This window comes from Phodopus roborovskii, unplaced genomic scaffold (assembly GCF_943737965.1).
Source record: "Phodopus roborovskii unplaced genomic scaffold, PHOROB, whole genome shotgun sequence".
Classification (NCBI taxonomy): domain Eukaryota; kingdom Metazoa; phylum Chordata; class Mammalia; order Rodentia; family Cricetidae; genus Phodopus; species Phodopus roborovskii.
Genome location: NW_026126407.1, coordinates 6,177,501 through 6,195,591, shown reverse-complemented (window position 1 = coordinate 6,195,591; position 18,091 = coordinate 6,177,501). Strand labels below are relative to the sequence as shown.

The 18,091-nt window shown below is 48.6% G+C and overlaps 1 protein-coding gene across 2 annotated transcripts in view; it reads right to left on the bottom strand.

Moving 5' to 3' along the window:
- Nucleotides 1-18,091, bottom strand: part of Abr (ABR activator of RhoGEF and GTPase) — a 199,350-nt gene that overhangs the window by 85,058 nt on the left and 96,201 nt on the right. For both annotated transcript variants that reach the window (XM_051179961.1, XM_051179960.1), the window contains one exon: nt 10,515-10,699. In XM_051179961.1, coding sequence (XP_051035918.1) covers nt 10,515-10,699 — 185 coding nt within the window. The remainder of the gene's footprint in view (nt 1-10,514; nt 10,700-18,091) is intronic.

The window sequence follows — 18,091 nt, the reverse complement described above, 5'->3', positions numbered from 1 at the left end:
AGTATTTGCCCAACATATGCCAGGCCCTGGGTTCAATCACCAACCAGCATTGCCTTCTCTCTACCCCACTTTTAAAAAAAGCAGAGAGAGGGAGTGGGGGGCTGGCTAAATGGATTCTTGTATATACACAGAATGAAATAACACAAAAGGAATGCAGGAGATCTTAATTCCAGGTATGCAAGTCTTCACCAAGTAAAATAACAAGATACCTACCAATAGTATGATCTCTCTTCAACACATACTCTACGTATAGAAAAAAAAAAAAAAGAGGAGAAATAAACTCTCAGTAGTTCTCTGTAGGATGTGAGTGTTCATGTACTAGATGATGCATTTCTGATCAGTGAGAATTTTGAGTATGCAATCAGAGAAAATAAAGTTATAAAAAGAAATGTGGGGGCTAGGGTGTAGCTCAGCCACGGAGCAAGTGCTTAGCATTCTCAAGGCTGTATAACTGCTCCCCCTCCCACACATACACACAGTGCTATGGCGGGAATTTAGAATGGGCTGGGAGGGCAAAAGCAGGTTGATCTGACTGAATAAGTGAGAAGCCATGCGAGACTCGCTGGAGGAGGTAACATGAAAATTCAGCCCTAGCTGAGCATGGCGAGACATGCTTGAAATTCTAACACTCGGAAGCCCAAAACAAGAGGGCTGCAAGTTCAAAACTAAACTGGGAGACTCTGTCTCAAAGAAACAAGGGCAAGGAATGCAGCTCAGTAGAAGAATGCTTCCTACACATTTAAGTCCTTACTTTCAAGCCTCAGAACACAGTAAAGTAAAATAACAATGAATGGGCAGGCCACACTGATGGAGACTGGGAGATAGTCAGGGAAGTCTTGTGGAGTCATACTCCAAGTTGGAGGTTGGTGGTAAAGCTTCAGAGGCCAGCAAAGAATCAAGTGATCGAGTGTGACAGGGTGGGAGGCTTTGGGTTTCACCATTACAGCCGCAGGGAAGGTGTGGAAGGATTCCAGGCGAGTCGCATGACCATTCTCTGGTGTACCCCTCATCTGACATCACATCACTCATTCTCAAACACTGCTCACTCTGTGCTCAACAGGAAGCCACTAAGTCAGACCAAACAAGGGCAGCTGACCCATTGGCTCCTCACTGATGACTCAACCTATCACACTGGTGACAATAACTCAAGAAAGGGCTAGGCACATTCCCACCTCCAGGCCTTGGCAGTTTCCTTGGCCTGAAGATGTTCATCCAACTCTCCTGGCAGAAGCCCAAGCCCCATTACCAGGCTGGGGAGCTGGGCAGGCCCCTGGAGCAGTGGGGTCCCCAGGGGCACAGGAAGAACCAGACTGTCACCTACCACAACTTGCTCCTCCCTCTGCTTTCTCTTCCATCAAAGCAGACAACACTCAAAAGATCGCAGAGCCTGGCATGCTCACTCATGGCTGTCAAGTTCTAGGGAGACAGACACAGAAGAACTGCCATAGACTCAAGGCTAGCCTGGGCTACAGTGTCTTAAAACAAAACTCATATAGAATTCAACAGCATAAAGCTATTGGGTATAAGCCAATGCTGTTTACATGGTAAAACAAATTAACAAAATCAGAGGCTAGAGTGATGGCTCAATGGTTAAGAGTGCTTACTGCTCTTCTAGAGGACCTGGGTTCAGTTCCCAGCACCCCATGGTGGCTCACAGCAGCCTGTACCCCAATTCCAGGAGATCTAATACCCTCTTTTGGCCTTTATGGACTCCTGCACACTTGTGGTACACATAAATTCATGAAAGCATGTGTACATACACACACAAATACTAAAGAAATAAAGTGGTTTTTTTTTTTTTTTTAAATTTAACAAGTGGGCCTGATAGATGACTCAGCAGTTAAGAGTACAAACTGCTCTTCCAGACTACCCAGGTTCAATTTCTAGTACCCACATGGCAGCTCACAACTGTTTGTAAGTCCAGGATCCAACACCCTCACACATACAGGCAAAACACTGTTAAATTTTATTTTATTTATTCTTATTTTTTTTTAACAGAAACGTTCAGGACTCAGGAGATGGCTCAGTGAATTAAGTGCTTGCTCCATAACCCTGGTCATCTGAGTCTGAATCCCAGAACCTACCGAACAGCCTGAAGCAGGTAGTGCAACTACCTGTAATCCCAGCATGTTCCACAAGGAGATGGGAGGCTGAGATGGAAGTCTCTCGAAGCTTGCAGATCAGCTAGCTTGTCATACACAGCGGAAAATAGTAAAAGAGATCTGCTCCCAAAGACAAAAGACAGAAGGCAAAGACCAACACCCAAGGCTGTCTGTCCTCTGACCACATGCATGGTGGCAGGATGTGCATGCACACACACACACACACACACACACACACACACACACACACACACACACAGAGAGAGAGAGAGAGAGAGAGAGAGAGAGAGAGAGAGAGAGAGAGAGGGAGAGAGAGTATATCCATTGGATTCTGGATCTGAATTCTAGTTTTTGCCTCTTGCCAGCTCTGTAACACAGGGCAAAGCATTTAAACGTGCCTTGGTTTTCTCATCTGTAAAATGGGAACAGCCTTGCTGTGCAAAGGTAGTGTCTGACCCCATAAATGGGGATCGTTACTGCACCATCTCTTGGGCTGCCAGAGGCCTGGTGCACTCAGGGCAGCACCTGAACTGTGCTAAGCACTTAGTAAACACCTGTCCTCCCCATCTTCCTTCAGCAGGTGTTCTGTGGGGGAAGAACATGGGGGTGGGGGTGGGGAGGCCCACCAGAGACTTACCTCCAACCTCTTAGGGACCCAATAACTCAGCCACACCAGACCACTCTGTTTCTCAACCCTCTAGGGATTTTTCCACACTCAGTGGTTACACAGCTCCCTTACCTCTACCTCTTCCAAGGCCCATTCCCTAAGAGTGCACCCAAGGTCACATGACTTTCTTTGGGGGCTATTGTGCACACTTATCTATCTTCCTCCCTCCCTCCCTTCCTCCTTCTTTTGGTTTTGTTTTTTAAGACAGGGTTTCTGTGTGTAACCTTGGCTGTACTGGAACACATAGAAATCTGCCTGGCTCTGCCTCCTGAGTGCTGGGATTAAAAGCATATGCTACCACTGCCTGGCTTGCAGATTATTGTGTATTTCTTTTTTTTTTAATTTTAATTTATTTTTGTTTTATTGTACACTGGTGTTTTGCCTGTGTATGTATGTATATGTCTGTATAAGAGTGTCAGATCTTGGAGTTACAGACAGTTGTAAGCTGCCATGTGGGTGCTGGAAATTGAAACCTGGTCCTCATGGAAGAACAATTAGTTCTCTTAACCACTAAGCCATCTCTCTAGGCCCCATGTGCATTTCTTAAAGATGTTGTATAGATGGCCTTTGTAGAGGGAATCTGGGGCTTGGGATGTGGCTTGGTGACAGAGCACTTGCTTAGCATACTTATACTCAGCCCTAAAGCCTCCTAAGAATTAGATAAAAAAAAAGAGGTCTCAGGCTGAGACAATGGTTCCTATAGAACTCAGTCAATGAAGTGGTATCCCCGTGCAAAGAGCAACCCAAAAGATAACTATCAAGGAAGGACTCTCCTCTCTGTCTTAGTCATTAGCCTCCTCTGGGATCCTTCCAAGAACAGGAAGCTCATTACCTGTCCAGATGCTAGACAGCTGTTTCGTATCCTCTCACCCAACCCCAACCCAGAGACAGGGTCTTACTATGAAGCCAAGACCATCCTGGAACTTGCAACCCCCCTGCCTCAACCTCCTAATACCTAAGATTACAGGCATGTACTGCCATGAGTGGCTTGCTAAATAGTTAACAGTTAGAGCAGGGTTTCTCTGTGTAGTCCTGGCTGTCCTGGAACTCACTCTGTAGACCAGCCTCATCTCAAACTCATAGCAATGTGCCTGCCTCTGTCTCTCAAGAGCTGGGATTAAAGGCATGTGCCACTACTGCCCGACCACTGAACTCAAATCATATCTCACAGTCCAATTACTCTGTCTGTCCTCCAAAGTAACTCAAGACACATAGTTGCTATTCATTCTAAATGTGTCTTTTACTCAAACTCCATGTCTGTAAGTAGTACAGGTCTGTAATCCCAGCACTCCAGAGGCAGAAGACCTAGGCAAAGTGGTGCTTACATCCCGGAGGGATTCAAACTCAACTCAGCACCAGAACAGTTCTCTGCAGGGCACAGCAGTTCACCTTGTCAGAACTGTTACTTGGTTCCTTCAGAAGCCCTCCAAATATGACAGCAGAGGGGAGTGATGCTTGCTAAACTGCCCAATGTCATATGGCATGCGCTAAAATTTAGACAAGCACAGTGACTCAAGCCTGTAATCCCAGCATGCAAGAGGCCCAGGAAGGATGACTGCAAATTCAAGGCCAGCCTGGGATTGATAATGAGTACTGCCTCAAAAGAGGCGAAAAAGAGCACTAAAGGCTCATCAGGGTTCAGCGCCCTGCCACATATGGCATTACAGAGCATCAGTGCACCCTGGGACTCACACCTGTGACAGGACAGGAATAAGGTCCACCCTACAAGGCAGTGCAGAAGACTGAGCTTCCTAAAAAATACTATGGTGTGCTAGGTGTGTGTGTAGTCTTCCTCTACTTCTCCCTGCCATACAGGCAGCGGGTAAGGGCTGTGTGGACCACCAACCACACCAGCACATGACTACTGTCAGGTAAATACTGTCATCCTCTCTGTGAAGAGAAGAAAACTGCTCTGGCCTTGCTGGCACCTCCCAGTGGAGAAGAAGCTCAGCAACAACAACAGAAAACAGTTGAGTAGAGAGTGAGTCTGCTGGGTTCGCTGGGATCCTTCTGAGCCCCTGGGAGATCACAAAGAAGAGAGGCAGAGCCTCTGACCCCAGTAACTCACCTCTGTGTCATCCATGAGGACATTTTAAAAAAAAGACATTGTCTTCCTATTGGGTCTAGGCTAGCTCAGAACTCACTATGAGTCCAAGCCGGCCTCAAACTCAAATGCCTTCCTGCTTCAGCTTCTTCAGTGCTAGCTACAGAAATGGGCCACCATGCCTGGCTTGAGGACATTCGTGGTGGCTGTTACCATGCTAGTTTCATGGGCAATTTAACACTGCTGGCATCACTATTTTCATCAGACACCTCTTTTCTTCCTCCCTCCCTCCTTCCAAATTTCAAGATACCTAGGGCAGAGAACTGTTCTGGCTGGGCCTGCACCCATACCCACAGTGCCTTGGGCACCTGTAGATCAGCATACTTTTATTGAATAAATATGACTTTGGGAGTAGCCTTGTTTGCAGGTAAGAAATGCATTCATGAACTGTGGTCCCAACAGGTTAGCAAGAGGAGAGAGACAAGGGAAGGTATGAGAATCATATGGTAGCCAGGCCAGTCAGATGCAGTCCACCAGGGAAGCCAGCAGGAAGCTGTGACGGAGTGTGAAATGGGGGCATGGCCTGGAGAGGGTAAGAAGAGTCCGCTAGTGAGTGGACAGTGTCCCAAGTAAGGATCTTGGTCTCCTTCCCAGCTTAGACAAAGGCACAAAGCACCAGAGCCCAGGTTTCTTCATGGATGTGACAGGAGCTCCACGAGCAGCTATGGCAGCAAAGCACAGCACCCATGCAGCGCAGCGCTGCGGAGGGGACAGTTCCTGCCCTCTCTGCAGGAGGCAAGCAGCTGCAGCAGGGGAGAAACAGGTATGGGCACTCCCAGACGAGGAGCTAAGTGTGAAGGGAACACAGAACAACGCAGGCTCTAAAGCCACAATCTTGCCACAAGGCTTCTGTTCACTTAGGGATGACTCTCTCAGCCCCCGGGTCCCAAGCCCCAACCTGAGCGGGACGGGAGAACAGCCAGCGACTCTGCCTGGCGTTGTTCCCCACTCCCCCTGCCTCCTGCCCGCCCTTCCTGGCTTCAGAGCTATACAATTCAACCCCAAATACCAACCTGGAACCCAGAGGGCCTGGGAGTTTACAAGGGGAACTAGAGGCCGCACAAAGGGATGACCAAGAACAGTGCACCTTATCTACAATGCACATGCACGCCCCCCCCAAAACTATATATCCCCAGCCGGGCTGGCTTTCAGAGCTTCACCAGGAGGGTAACTGAGAGGGGCCTGGCAGCACCACCCAGGCTTAAGCTTCACAAGATCCCAAGCTGAAATGGAGCCCTGACCCCACTGGATGCACCAGGCTCTGGCAAATTATGTCAACTGCTTGAGCTTCAGTTTCCTAAACTATACAATGAAAGCAGGGCACCTATCTGACAGGTTCTGGGGCAGGCAGGACTTTTCCTGTCTCCCTCTTCTCTTCTGTACTCTCTCTGTTTCTCTACCCCCCCCCCCTAATAAAACTTCTCACTAAGCTCTGTCTGCCTGGAATGTTTGTCCCTCTGCCTCAGTCACCCTCGCCTGCCATGGAATCCGCCAAGTTGCCCCCCCCCCCACACTTTTAACTCTGGATCCTAATGTCAGCTGAGGTCTGCACCCATAGAGACATTATAAATTACATGGCATTCTGGCTCTTAACAACATCTCATGGCAGACTTGTGATAGCTGTGTCAGGTCACATGGGAGGAAATTCTGTTTTTCCCATTACTGATGAGTAAATGAACTCAGAGGGTGACATCTCTTGGGTAACACACCTTCAAAAAATAGTAGAAGGCAGTGGTGGCGCATGACTTTGATCCCAGCACTTAGGAGGCAGAGGAAGGTGGATCTCTGTGAGTTCAAGGCCAGCCTGGACTACAGAGTTAGTTCTAGGACAGCTAAGATGCACAGAGAAACCTTGTTTCAAAAACAAAACAAAACAACACACACACATACACACACACAAAACCCAACCAAAAAACTTAAAAATTTAAAAATAGAAGACAGACAAAACCCAGACCTTTTCTCTGTCTTGAGGTCCCTTTGACTGCACTGTGGTCCATAAGAAGGAGGTTTTCTGTAAGACTGTGGTTCTGGGACAGGAAGTTGCAACTGAGTAGGAATGTCCTTACCCTATTTCCCAAGGGAAACTATATACTCTCAATTATATAGAGCCACCAGCAATTGATAACCCCTGGCCCTATGCCAGGGTATCCTGCCCAGTCTAGGTTTGGGAAAGGCCTGCAGTGCAGGGTTTGGGGTTCACCTGTTACCTCTGGGGCACAAGCTGAGATGAAAAAAAATCACAGCAAGGCATGCTAGGAATGAGGAGGCCATGTCTGGGCTGAGGCTATCACACCTGGGAAGAAAGACCCAGAAAGGAAGTTGCCTGCAAACACAGATTCATTTCCCAGCATGTATTTACCAGTTTGAGTCCTTTCACTGCTGCTGGTCCCAGCCCTCTAAAAGCCAGTAACAAAGTCTTGTGGGTTTGTTTGTTTTGAGACAGGGGTTCACTACATAGCTCAGTTTGGCCTACAAGCCACAATTCCCACCTTTACCTTCTGAGTGCTGAAAATGAATGTATTCAATACCCTTTTAAGGCTGCCTGTGAGCAAGCCCTGGCCATTCCTCACACTTCCCTTCAGAGGAGCCACTGCTATTCAGACCTGAGGACATGGGGCTCCATGGTTATTATGACCTAATTCAGTGTTCTACAGGCAGAAAGTAGATTTCATCTGTCCAAAGCTTACATTATGTCCAGGCTCTAGGCCACTGACACAAGATACTGATAGTCCGTGTATCAACTTGACTTGGCCAACGGGTGTCTAAACATTATCTGGGTGTCTGTGGGATGGTTTACAATGAGATTAACATCTAAATCTATAGACTACATAGCAGACGCTCTTCCCAAAGCGAGCTGGTCTTGCCTCATCCAGTCAACTGAAAACCAGAGATCAAAATGGCCAAGAAAGAGAGGTTCCTCCCAGCCAGCATGCAGGACTCAGGGTCAGGAGGCCCAGGTAGAAGGATTATAAGTGTCATACCAGCCAGGACTACAAAGCAAATTTCAGGATAGCCTCAGAAACATAGAGATCCCATCTCAAACAAAGACAGAGGGGCTCCACTCATGGCTGCTAGTGCCGGGACAATGATCTTTTCCAACCTTTGGACTCAGACTGAACACTGGGAATTCTTTCACCTAGAATCTTTTACCTTTGGCTCACCTGATTCTTGGACCTTTGGACTTGGGCTAGAACTACACACTGGCTCTCCTGAACCTCCAGCATCCACTGCATAGGGTAGGATTTCTTAGCCTCCATACCCACAAATCAGTTCCTTCTATCAAATCTCTCTATATTCAAATTACACACACACACACACACACACACACACACACACACACACACACACACACACCACCCATTTGAGTTGTTTTTCTAACACACAAACCAAATTTTGACCTCCTAGGTACAGCTTAGCTACATGTTTGGGTGTGAATAGCTCAGCTGCCAGGCTGTGCCAAAGGCTAGATATCTGAATATCTAGAACAATTGTCTGATTTTGTCCAAAAGTCCCCTCTGTTCCCAAGTTCCTAACAGGAAGCCTGGCAGGGGAGGAGACTGCCTGGCCAAATGAGCACAGCCAAGTATCAGGGACACACACACACACACACACACACACACACACACACACACACACACACACACACACCCCTTTTTAAAAAACAAAAATAAATCATCTCAAGTACTGGGAAAGGGGTTTGTACTTTCCAGGCACCTCACTGCAAATGACAATACTTGCAGGGTCCACTAGGTGGGGCCAGTAATGCAACAGAAAGAGCAGAAAGGCAGCTGGCTCCAGGCAGGCAAGGGTTATATAGCTGGGGCAGGCAGGCAGTAGAGCAGCTTGCAGTAGAACTGTCCTGGCCATTCCCAACTGGCATCAATGATCCCCTACCTATCAGTGGTGAGGAAACTGGTACTAAGGGTCCAAGTACTTCAGATGACTGTTCTCTCTGTAAAATAGTCAATATTTCAAAATCTTCCACTTAAGTTATTCCCTTCTGACCACCAAGAACAACGGGAACAAAGTGAAGATGCTACCAAAAGCAGAAAACACCAGGCAGGGGGAATATGGTCCTGCATGCATAGAACATCGGATGGATTTCTCATTAGGAAATCCAAATATCCATGGATGAATGCTCCTGCAAGGTAGTCATGAGGAAGGAGAGGAAGGGAGACTAGGCAGAGACAAGAGAAGAGACTGCACAGACCAGACACCGGTGTAGATTACAAGGGGCAGCATCTTACAAATGCTTACAGTGGGATATGGGCTAAGTCTCTAGGGGAATTTATGAACCTCATTGACCTACAACTAGAAGGCAGAGATGGGGAACCAGAGTTCTCTCTTCTTTCTCCTGTTTGGCCTGAGCCCAGGTTCCAGAACAGCGTCTCCTCCATTGGTCCAAATGCTCTGCCTCTATAGCCAAAATGGCTGTCTCTAATCCACCCTTCCACGGGGCAACATCACCCAAGAATATTGTCTGTGGGTAGCCTGAAGCTGGCCAACACCCACACTCATCCCCTCTACCTCTTACCTGCCCCCCACCATCCCTTCCCAAACTTGCACCACCTGGCAGCCGCTGAGCTCTGCCTAGGCCTCTGTTGCTATGGCAACGGTATGGCTTCCCCCAAGTGGGATGCTGGTTGCCAAGGCCCTTGTTGCCAAAGGCTATAACAGCCACCCCAGTGTGTGAAGAGGGGGTGAGAGCCTGCAGAAGGTGGGAAGGAGCAGGGGTTCTTCCAAATGGTAGAGTCCAGGCAGCCTCCAGGTGGGGTGGGGGTGTTAGGCATTAGAGAAGGGAAATGCATTGCATAGCACTGCTGATGCTCCCTGGGGGCTTCAGAGAGAGGAAAGAGAACCCCACAAAATAAACCTGGACAAGCTGGATCAAAGGGACCTGTGAAACTGAGCTCTCTCCACCAAAGCAAGTGGTTATGCTTCTTTTCCCCAACTCCAGAAAAAGAGCCCCAAGGAATCTCTCTGCCTGGCTTGCTCATGTATTTCAGATGCGCACTCATGAGCTGGGCCCAGTGTTGGTCCCTGTCACCAGGAACAGCATTAATTATAAGTACTCCACACATTCCTATCTCCCTGCCCTGTCAAAGCATACTTAATCTTTCTTACAGAAGGTTTCTGAGAGGGGAGCCCCTGCCTTTCCTGGAAGCAGGAAAGTTAGGGACCCCAGGCTTATTCCTTACTTGTGGAACAGAGCAGGGCTGGAGGGCCTCAACTGTGGGGAACACTACAGAAGCACTGGGGTTGGTTTTGATGTTGGTTTGGTTTGGTTTTTTATCCCACAGGAAGCTTGAGACCAGCCCTGGCTTTGTGGGGGCACTTACTGTCCACTGTGCATCCAGCCAGAACAGACAGAAAAGCCTGGCCCTTCCGGAGCCCCCTCCCCATCCTGCTGAGAGACTAAGCGATGTTTGAAAGCAGTGCCCAGGAAGCAGCAGAACAAACAGCTGGCAGAGCAGGGAAACAGGTGAGGGGTAGCGGAGCACAGCGGATAACGACGAGGAGTTAGATGACAGGGCATCAGGGTCCAGGCCCACCCTCCCGCAGGACCACTGCTCACCCTGGCCCACTTTTCACACAAGTTGTCCTTTCTCCCCTCCCCAGAATAGGAAACAGTAGTACCTACCCCAGGTGCCAACCCCTCAGGTGGGGTGGGTGAGATGCTCTCCCCACCGCCCTGGCTGCGGGCGCTGAGCTGGGGTGACATGGTGGGTGACTCGTCGATGTACGGCATGGTCTCCGAGCCCTCGGGGGGCCCCTTCTGCTCCTCATGCCCCTCTGCGTCGTAGTCCTCGGCACCATAGCTGAAGTCTGAGACAAGGAACAAGAAAGGCCACTGAGAGTCTTCCACCAGGGCTGCCAGGGACTGGTAGCGCAGTGGGCGCCGACGCCGGCCCCCAGCTGCCATGGCCCCTGCTGCACCATGCACCCTGGGCCAGGGCAGTGGCTGCACAGCCAGGCTTGGGGAGGAGGGTGGGAGCTCCAGCAGGCACAGGCTCTGCTGAGTCCGTCAGAGGCTGCTGGGAGTCGGGGAGGAGCGGCTCTGCTGTCGCCACCCGCCTAATAGCATGTCAGCTGCGTATGTGGAGCTGTGTTTCCTTTGCCTCCTGCCTAATTCTACGTCTAAAAATTAACAGTGGGAGAAGGAGGCAGGACGATTCCAACTCTTCTCTGAGTCACCATTTTGCTTTTTATAGGGAGTAAGGAGGTGGGGGTGGGCCAAGCGATGTCACTTCCTCGGTCCCTCCTCCTTGGGTACCATTGTACACTGAGCTCAATCGGGGGTGGGGGTGGGGGGATGTGAGCAGGGCAGGCTTGGGGTAGGGAGGGCCCAGTAAGTGTGCCCTAGGAGGCCCCCAGTCCTTTGAATGAGGCCCTGCGTGCAGGACAGAGCCCAAGGAAGGCAGGCGTGGGAGAGAGGGTGGCGCCCAGTCCTGGCAGGGACTAGGTGAGCAGCAGTCTCCTCAAAAGCCAGCACTTATGTCTATAATTCCAACACAGTTCCCTTCAGAGCTGGAGAGAGGGAAAGTCAAAGAAAGTAGAGCTGTATTAACCCCTCAGTGCTCCAGCGCCCACACAGATACCCTCCTGGGGGCAGTAAGGTAGGCCACCAGGGTAGTACCTCTAGGCTTTGCACAAGAGCTATGGGGTGGCCTCACCAAGGCCCTTGCACCATTCCCAGCCAGCTACTGGCCGGTAAATTGGGTGTTGTTGTTTCCAACATTCTAGCCCATTATCAGGATGTCTGAGAATACATTGGGGTTTCTGCAAGCTAGGTGCAAGGTCTCGTCAGACTTGAGCCCTGGTTCAGGGAAGGAGCCATCAGTGAGGGAGGGTCAAGGGTTACAGCCTCTGAAAGAACAGAAGGAGCTGGTACCATTTCTCACAGAGGAAAGCAAACAAAGAGCCTTGGAGCCACTGGTGGTAGTCAGTGCCCTGCACACTGGACCTGCTGAAAACATAGGAGTTTGTCATATGGTTTCTAACCTTGGCAGAGGCCTGGGTTTTGGGACTGTGGCCAGTATGTTAGAGGAGCCTGGCTGGGCCTGTCCCAGTATCTGCTCAGACATCACTTCCTCCAGGGTGTTCTCCCTGGGAACCCAGGTTACGGTACCAATAGCACATAGCCTCCTTGGAGCCTCAGGGACATGAACTGAGTGTTTCAGCTGGGGCTGGATGTCCAGCACCCACAAAATGACACATATCAGGCTTGAGTAGCAGGTGAACAAGTGGAAGGGTGCACCATCCATCTCAGGCTGAGGTCTAAGCCAGGCAGGCCCCAGTGAGTCAAGCTCTCTGCGGAGGCCCTGGCTCCTCCTCCTCTGTCATAACACACCAGCCCACGGGCAGCCAGCAGCCTGAGAATGGTGTCACCAGGTCACTGGGGCGCCAGGCCATGGCTATACTCAGTCCAATCTGGCTGTTGGCAGTCGACAGCTTCCCCTGGGCTCTCTGCACCTGCTTCTGCAGACTTCCTCTCCCAGGGCTCGGCAGATGCCCATTAAACTGTCTGGGGACATAGGATGTATTTCCTCAGGACAGGCATGCACACAAAAACACACAGACCTTTATACTACTCTAGGGCCTCTGGGTCTCCCTGGTCATGCTGAAGCTAAGAGTGTGAGCAAATGAATTTCAGTGGACCCTGGCTTAGCCAACAGCTAGCCTGACCTGTAACAGGCATCACCAGAATGAAGGTATGACCAGACGGCAGAGTTCACAGAGAGGTCAAAAGAAAGTATGCCCTGGTTCACTTCTAATGCAATACCTGGCATCTCCTACAGGAAATGAAGGTCTCTGGCAGCCTTCCCTCCAGTGCATAAAATCAGACCCCACCAACTCGGGCTCAATCTAACCACCTCTCCACGGCAGTCCTCACAGAAAACGCCACTGAGCCTCAGACAACTGTCTGCCTAAGACAGGATCTGAACCTGGGTCTGTCTGAGTCTTCAAGGGCTACCCTGTCCCATTTCACACCCTGTCTTTAGCCATCCTCGTGGGGCAGGCTGACACTGAGGGGAGCACAGGGTACAGACATGAGGACTGGCACAGCGTCCTCTACAAGCACTGCTTTCTTGTCCATGCCTTTCATAAAATGCTGGGAGTATGGAACACTTCCATTAGGAAAAGAGATTCATAAAAGGATGAAGAAACCAACTCTCTAGGAAAGTAGAGGGCTGAAAAGGAAACCCACTGGGCACATCCAGGCTTCAGTCTGCAAAGGCCACAGGTGAGAACACTAGGTGTATGAGGCCTGGCCACTAGTCTCAAAAGCAAGAAAGACAGTGAAGTTGGTGACAGTCAGCTCCATTTCCGCTCTTGGTAGCAGAAACCCCACTGTATGTGGAGAGGCACTATGCTCAGTGGTTAGTAAAGGGGCCATATTTCTTAGGCTGTGATTAAGACCTCACTACCGAGCAAGTGGAATAGCTGGGCATGGTAGCCTAGACCTGTAACCCCAGCACTCGGGAGGCCAGGGCAAGAGGGCCATTACAAGTTCAAGGCCAGCCTGGAATACACAGCAAGACCCTGTCTCAAGGCGGGGGTGTTAGGTGGACATGCAGAGACTTTGAAGATGGCTGCTAAAAGTACACCCTTTATTTCCCAGGTTGCTTTTGGTCATGGATGAAGACAATTGCCAGGAATAGTGGCACATGCCTGTGACCCCAGTGCTGGCGGGTGGGGAGTGCATGGAGACAGCAGGATCCCTGAAGCTCACTGACCAGTAAGTCTAACCAAATTGATGAGTTTCAGGTTCAGTAAAAGACCATGTCTCAGGAAATTAAAAGTGAAGCTGGAGAGATGTCTCGGTGGTCAAGAGTATATACCTGCTCTTCTAGGACACAAGTTCAGTTTTTAGCACCCATGTCAGGCAGCTCACAACCAACTCCAGGGGATCCGATGCCTTTATTTTTTGGTCATATACACACACTCATGTGGGTGTACACACACACACACTTTACAAAGTTAAAAGTGGAGAGTGACAAAGCAAAAGCATTTGAACTGGACTTTCTGGCATGCATGAATGCATACACACACACACTCACACACACTCACTCACACACTCACAAAACAAGTATACAACATACCACACACACACAATTTAGAAATGAAGGACACTGCCCCTGCCCTCACTGTTCTTCCTTTCCTTGTATGGCTGCAGCTGCAGCAGCCATGCTTAACCACGAGATGACTTTGAAGATCGAAGGCAGAATTGAAGATGGCTGAACAGAAGACTGGGATAATGGAGCCTCCTTTTGACTCTAGAATGATCTATCCCAGACTTAAAGAGAATCAAGAAGTGAGGGGGTTAGGCGTGGAGAGAGAAGTCCATGTATGTGAACCACTACTGTATTTAGTTTTCTCCTACTACCTTCGCTGCCCTTGACCTCCTTGGTGAAATCTTTCACCACCCCTCTCTAAGAAAACTGCTCTTCTGTATAGATTCTTAAAATAGACTACCATCAGGCAACAAAAGGGAACATACTATGCTAAGTGAAAGACGCTAAACACAAGTGCACAGCTTGAATGCTTCTGTTTGTATAATGTTCTAGAACAAAGATGGCCAATGTTTGGAAATGCTAACCATAAAAACACTGGTGGCTTCTGGGAAGGTGGGGTGGACAGGAGCTGATGACAATAGGCACAAGGGAACTTCTGGACTTTATCTTGGCAGGGATCTGAGGGACACAGACAGATGCAATCACCAGAATTTACCAAATCTTAGTACAGTTAATATTTATGCAGTTCACTAAGTACTGAACACTCGTTAATGATGTGCCAGCCTGAAGGAGTCATCTGCAATTCTGAAATACATAACATCTAAGAGGGGATGGGGCGGGGAGATGGACAGATGTGAAAAGGGGCAGTCATGGGAAAGTGGTAATTGCAGACTTTAGCTAGTAGTAAATAGGCTGTTCAGTGTGCAATGCTCTCAGCTTTTCTCCAGGTCTGATAGTTCTCATAATGAAGTGGCAGGACAGGGGATAGTGCTGGCCAGACTGTTGCCACCCTTTCCTTTGTGACCTCTCCCTTTTTTTTTTTTTTTTTTTAAACACTCCATGGAGAGGTCTGGGCTGCATATCCACCTCTGATTACTTCCTGAACACGCATCTTTCAGTCCCCAACTTTTACCTGAGGTTAGCAGATGATGGCCACTTCCAAGTCTCTCCAGACCCCCTCCTTCCTACGCTGTATAGATCTCCTCAAATCCCCACTCTTGCCAATTTTCTCCCCACAGCAGCCAAGCTGCAATCCAATCACACCTCACGCCACAGTTCTCCGCTAACTCCAATGGTACAAACAGCCTAAACTTACCAGCTGAAAACTCCGTGTAATGCACATCTGTCTCCACTTTACAGGGTCCTCTCTTCCTGCCCTGTAGCATCACATAATTTCCAGGCTCCTACAATTGTCTGAATATATAGCTCAAGTGTTTAGTCTTAAACACTGGTACCTGTACATACAACCTTTTTTGAAAGAAGAGATGCTTGAAGATGTCATCAAGTTGAAGATATCAAAAAAAAAAAAAAAAATCATCTTGGATAAACCCCATTGGTGCTAAATCCCCTAAAGCCCTTAGGAGATACCAGAAATGGTCCTGTGAACTCAGGGAGGAAACATGTGCAGTGAGCACTAGCTGAGAGAAACAAGCAAGAATTTGATCCCTGAAGCCTTGAAGGAAGGAAGAGCTTCCAAACTGGCCTTAATCTGAAGCCCAGAAATAACTTTCTGTGGATTAAAGACACCAATTTCTGTGATAATGTGTATAGCAAGGAAAGCATCCCATGAATACTCATCCCCTGTCCCACCACTAGACCACTGCACCTGCTGCTATGGCACCTAAAGCCCTCCCCTCAGCCTTTAACCCATCAAACAGACCCTCTTTAGCCTTCAGAGCCAGCTAGCGGCACCCTCTCCTATGAACTTTCCTGTGTTTCTCACAGGATACCTGGATAAAGCACTTTTACAAGCCAATGCAAAAAGGATAATTATGTCATATTCTAATGAGCAAGGGAAGGAGAAGAAACTTAAAATAGAACAGCAAATGGCCATAGATAGTCTTTTTAAAGGTTAACCTCATTGCAATCAAAGAAAATGCAACCTACTTTTCCTTCCCCCTTTGTGTAATTTTCCCATCACATTAACGAGATTTTAAAAATAATGATAGGCTTCTTGTCTAGGATGTGTGAGGCCCTGAAGGTGAAGGCCATCGCCACAAAATAATGGTATTAATTAATAAAGTCCAAAGCTGAAAGGAATACATTCTCAGAGCTCCTGGAAGGTATATTTAACTGCTATAACTTCGCTCAGTTTATCTGGTAAATGGCACAAAAAAATTTTAGTAGTCAGCACAGACTTGAACCCAGCATAATTCAAAACTGCAGCCTAAGATAAGAATATATAATTAATTATAAATACTCATAGAATATACTTCAATGAGGCTGTGGAGGGTTGGCTCAGTGGTTAAGAGCACTGACTGCTCTTCCAGAGAGCCTGGGCTTGACTCCCAGCACCCACATGATAAGTCACAACCAGTCCAGTTCCAGGGCCCTGACACCCTCTTCTGGCCTCTGTGGGCACCAGGCACGCACAGACAAACATGCAGGCAGAACACCCATACAAGGCCAAGTGTGCTGGCACTCGGGAGGCAGAGGCAGGCAGATCTCTGTTGAGTTTTCAAGGCCAGCCTGGTCTAAATAGTGAGCTCTGGGAACAGCCGGAGCAAATAATGAGGCCCTGTTTCAAAAGGCAACATAAACATAAAAACCCCCAAACAACCAAAAAAAGACACCCATACAAGCAAAATTAAAAGAAAAATTTAAATGGACTCCAAGGTTGTTTATGACTGCAACTATATTTAAGAGGCTGGGCAGGAGAATCATGAATTCAAGATAAGCCTGGGCTAAACAGCAAGACCCTGTGCCCCACTCCACCCCCTCAAAGAACCTAACAAAAGCAAACTGAAAGGAGAAAAAAAGAAAAACATTATTGGGCATTCAGATTCTGGAAACCTGGAAGGAATTAATTTGTGGTCTCTCTGCTCCCAGGGCACTGGTAAACACTGCTTGCTTTCTACCATCTCTTCTTTCCTGCTTGGTTTTATAGAAGCAGAAACGGACCTTGTCCTCAGAAAGATGTCTACTTTCTCTGCCTCTCCCTCAACAAAAAGCGATCACTAAATATCATTCTGGCCCAAGAGAATCCGAAAGGCCCTTGATTTGATTATTGCCTTGAACTTGGATGTGATGACAGTCGCTACAATGGGCATACTGCTGCCATGAGGGAAAAGTGAAGAATGAACAAAGGTGTCTGTGTGAGCTGAGCCAGCCACAGTCAGCTGGTCCACCTCGTTTCTTGCTAAGTAGGAAATGAAAGCCCTAGTACATCAGGTTTTCTGCCACGTAAAATGAACACATTTCTAAGTGATACTCTTATCTCCCAGTAAAGGAAGACAGTCTAGAATGCAATTAAAACTTCCCTGGGCATGGTGAAGCAGAGCAGAAGTGTGAGAGGATCAAATGCTCAAGGGATTATCACTTCCCAAGAGCAAGGAATGGAGAGGACAGTTTCCAATTCCATCCATTTTCTGTCACTTTTCAACCTCTCTGTGCCTAGAACCAGGTAGCCACTTCTCAACATCACTGGCTGAGTAAATGTAAAGAGGGACAGTAAGGGGACTCAACTGGATGATATTGTGAAGCACTTAGCATATGGTAAGCACCCAATAAATCTTAGCTGCTATTGTTAATATTATTAATTGACTATTGAACGATGTGTGGTTGCTTGCCAGGAGGGTGTGGGCTGGGAGCAGAGTTCTAGGCAAGGAGGAGGTTTGGCAATGACACCAGTATGAAACAGCAGGGCCCCTTAAGGGGAATATAAATAGCCACCATGGCTGGAACACTGAGTGAGCAAGGGGGTGAGGGGAACGGCACAACAGACTAGATCTCCTGAGTCAAGCTGGAGGTTGGGCAGGACTTGGGGCTCTGCTGAGGCAGCCCACCAGCCCAGGGACCTCAGCTATGGTGTCACGAGTCACATGTCCTCCTGTGTGGAGTCCCTCTGCAAGCAGAATCCTGTGTCACCCAGAGACATCACCTGTGACTGTGAGCTACCCTATACTGGAATGAAGCCAACATACTTGAGAGATACCAGATGGCAGGCAGGCCCCTCAAACACAAATTCACGCGACAAAGAGAA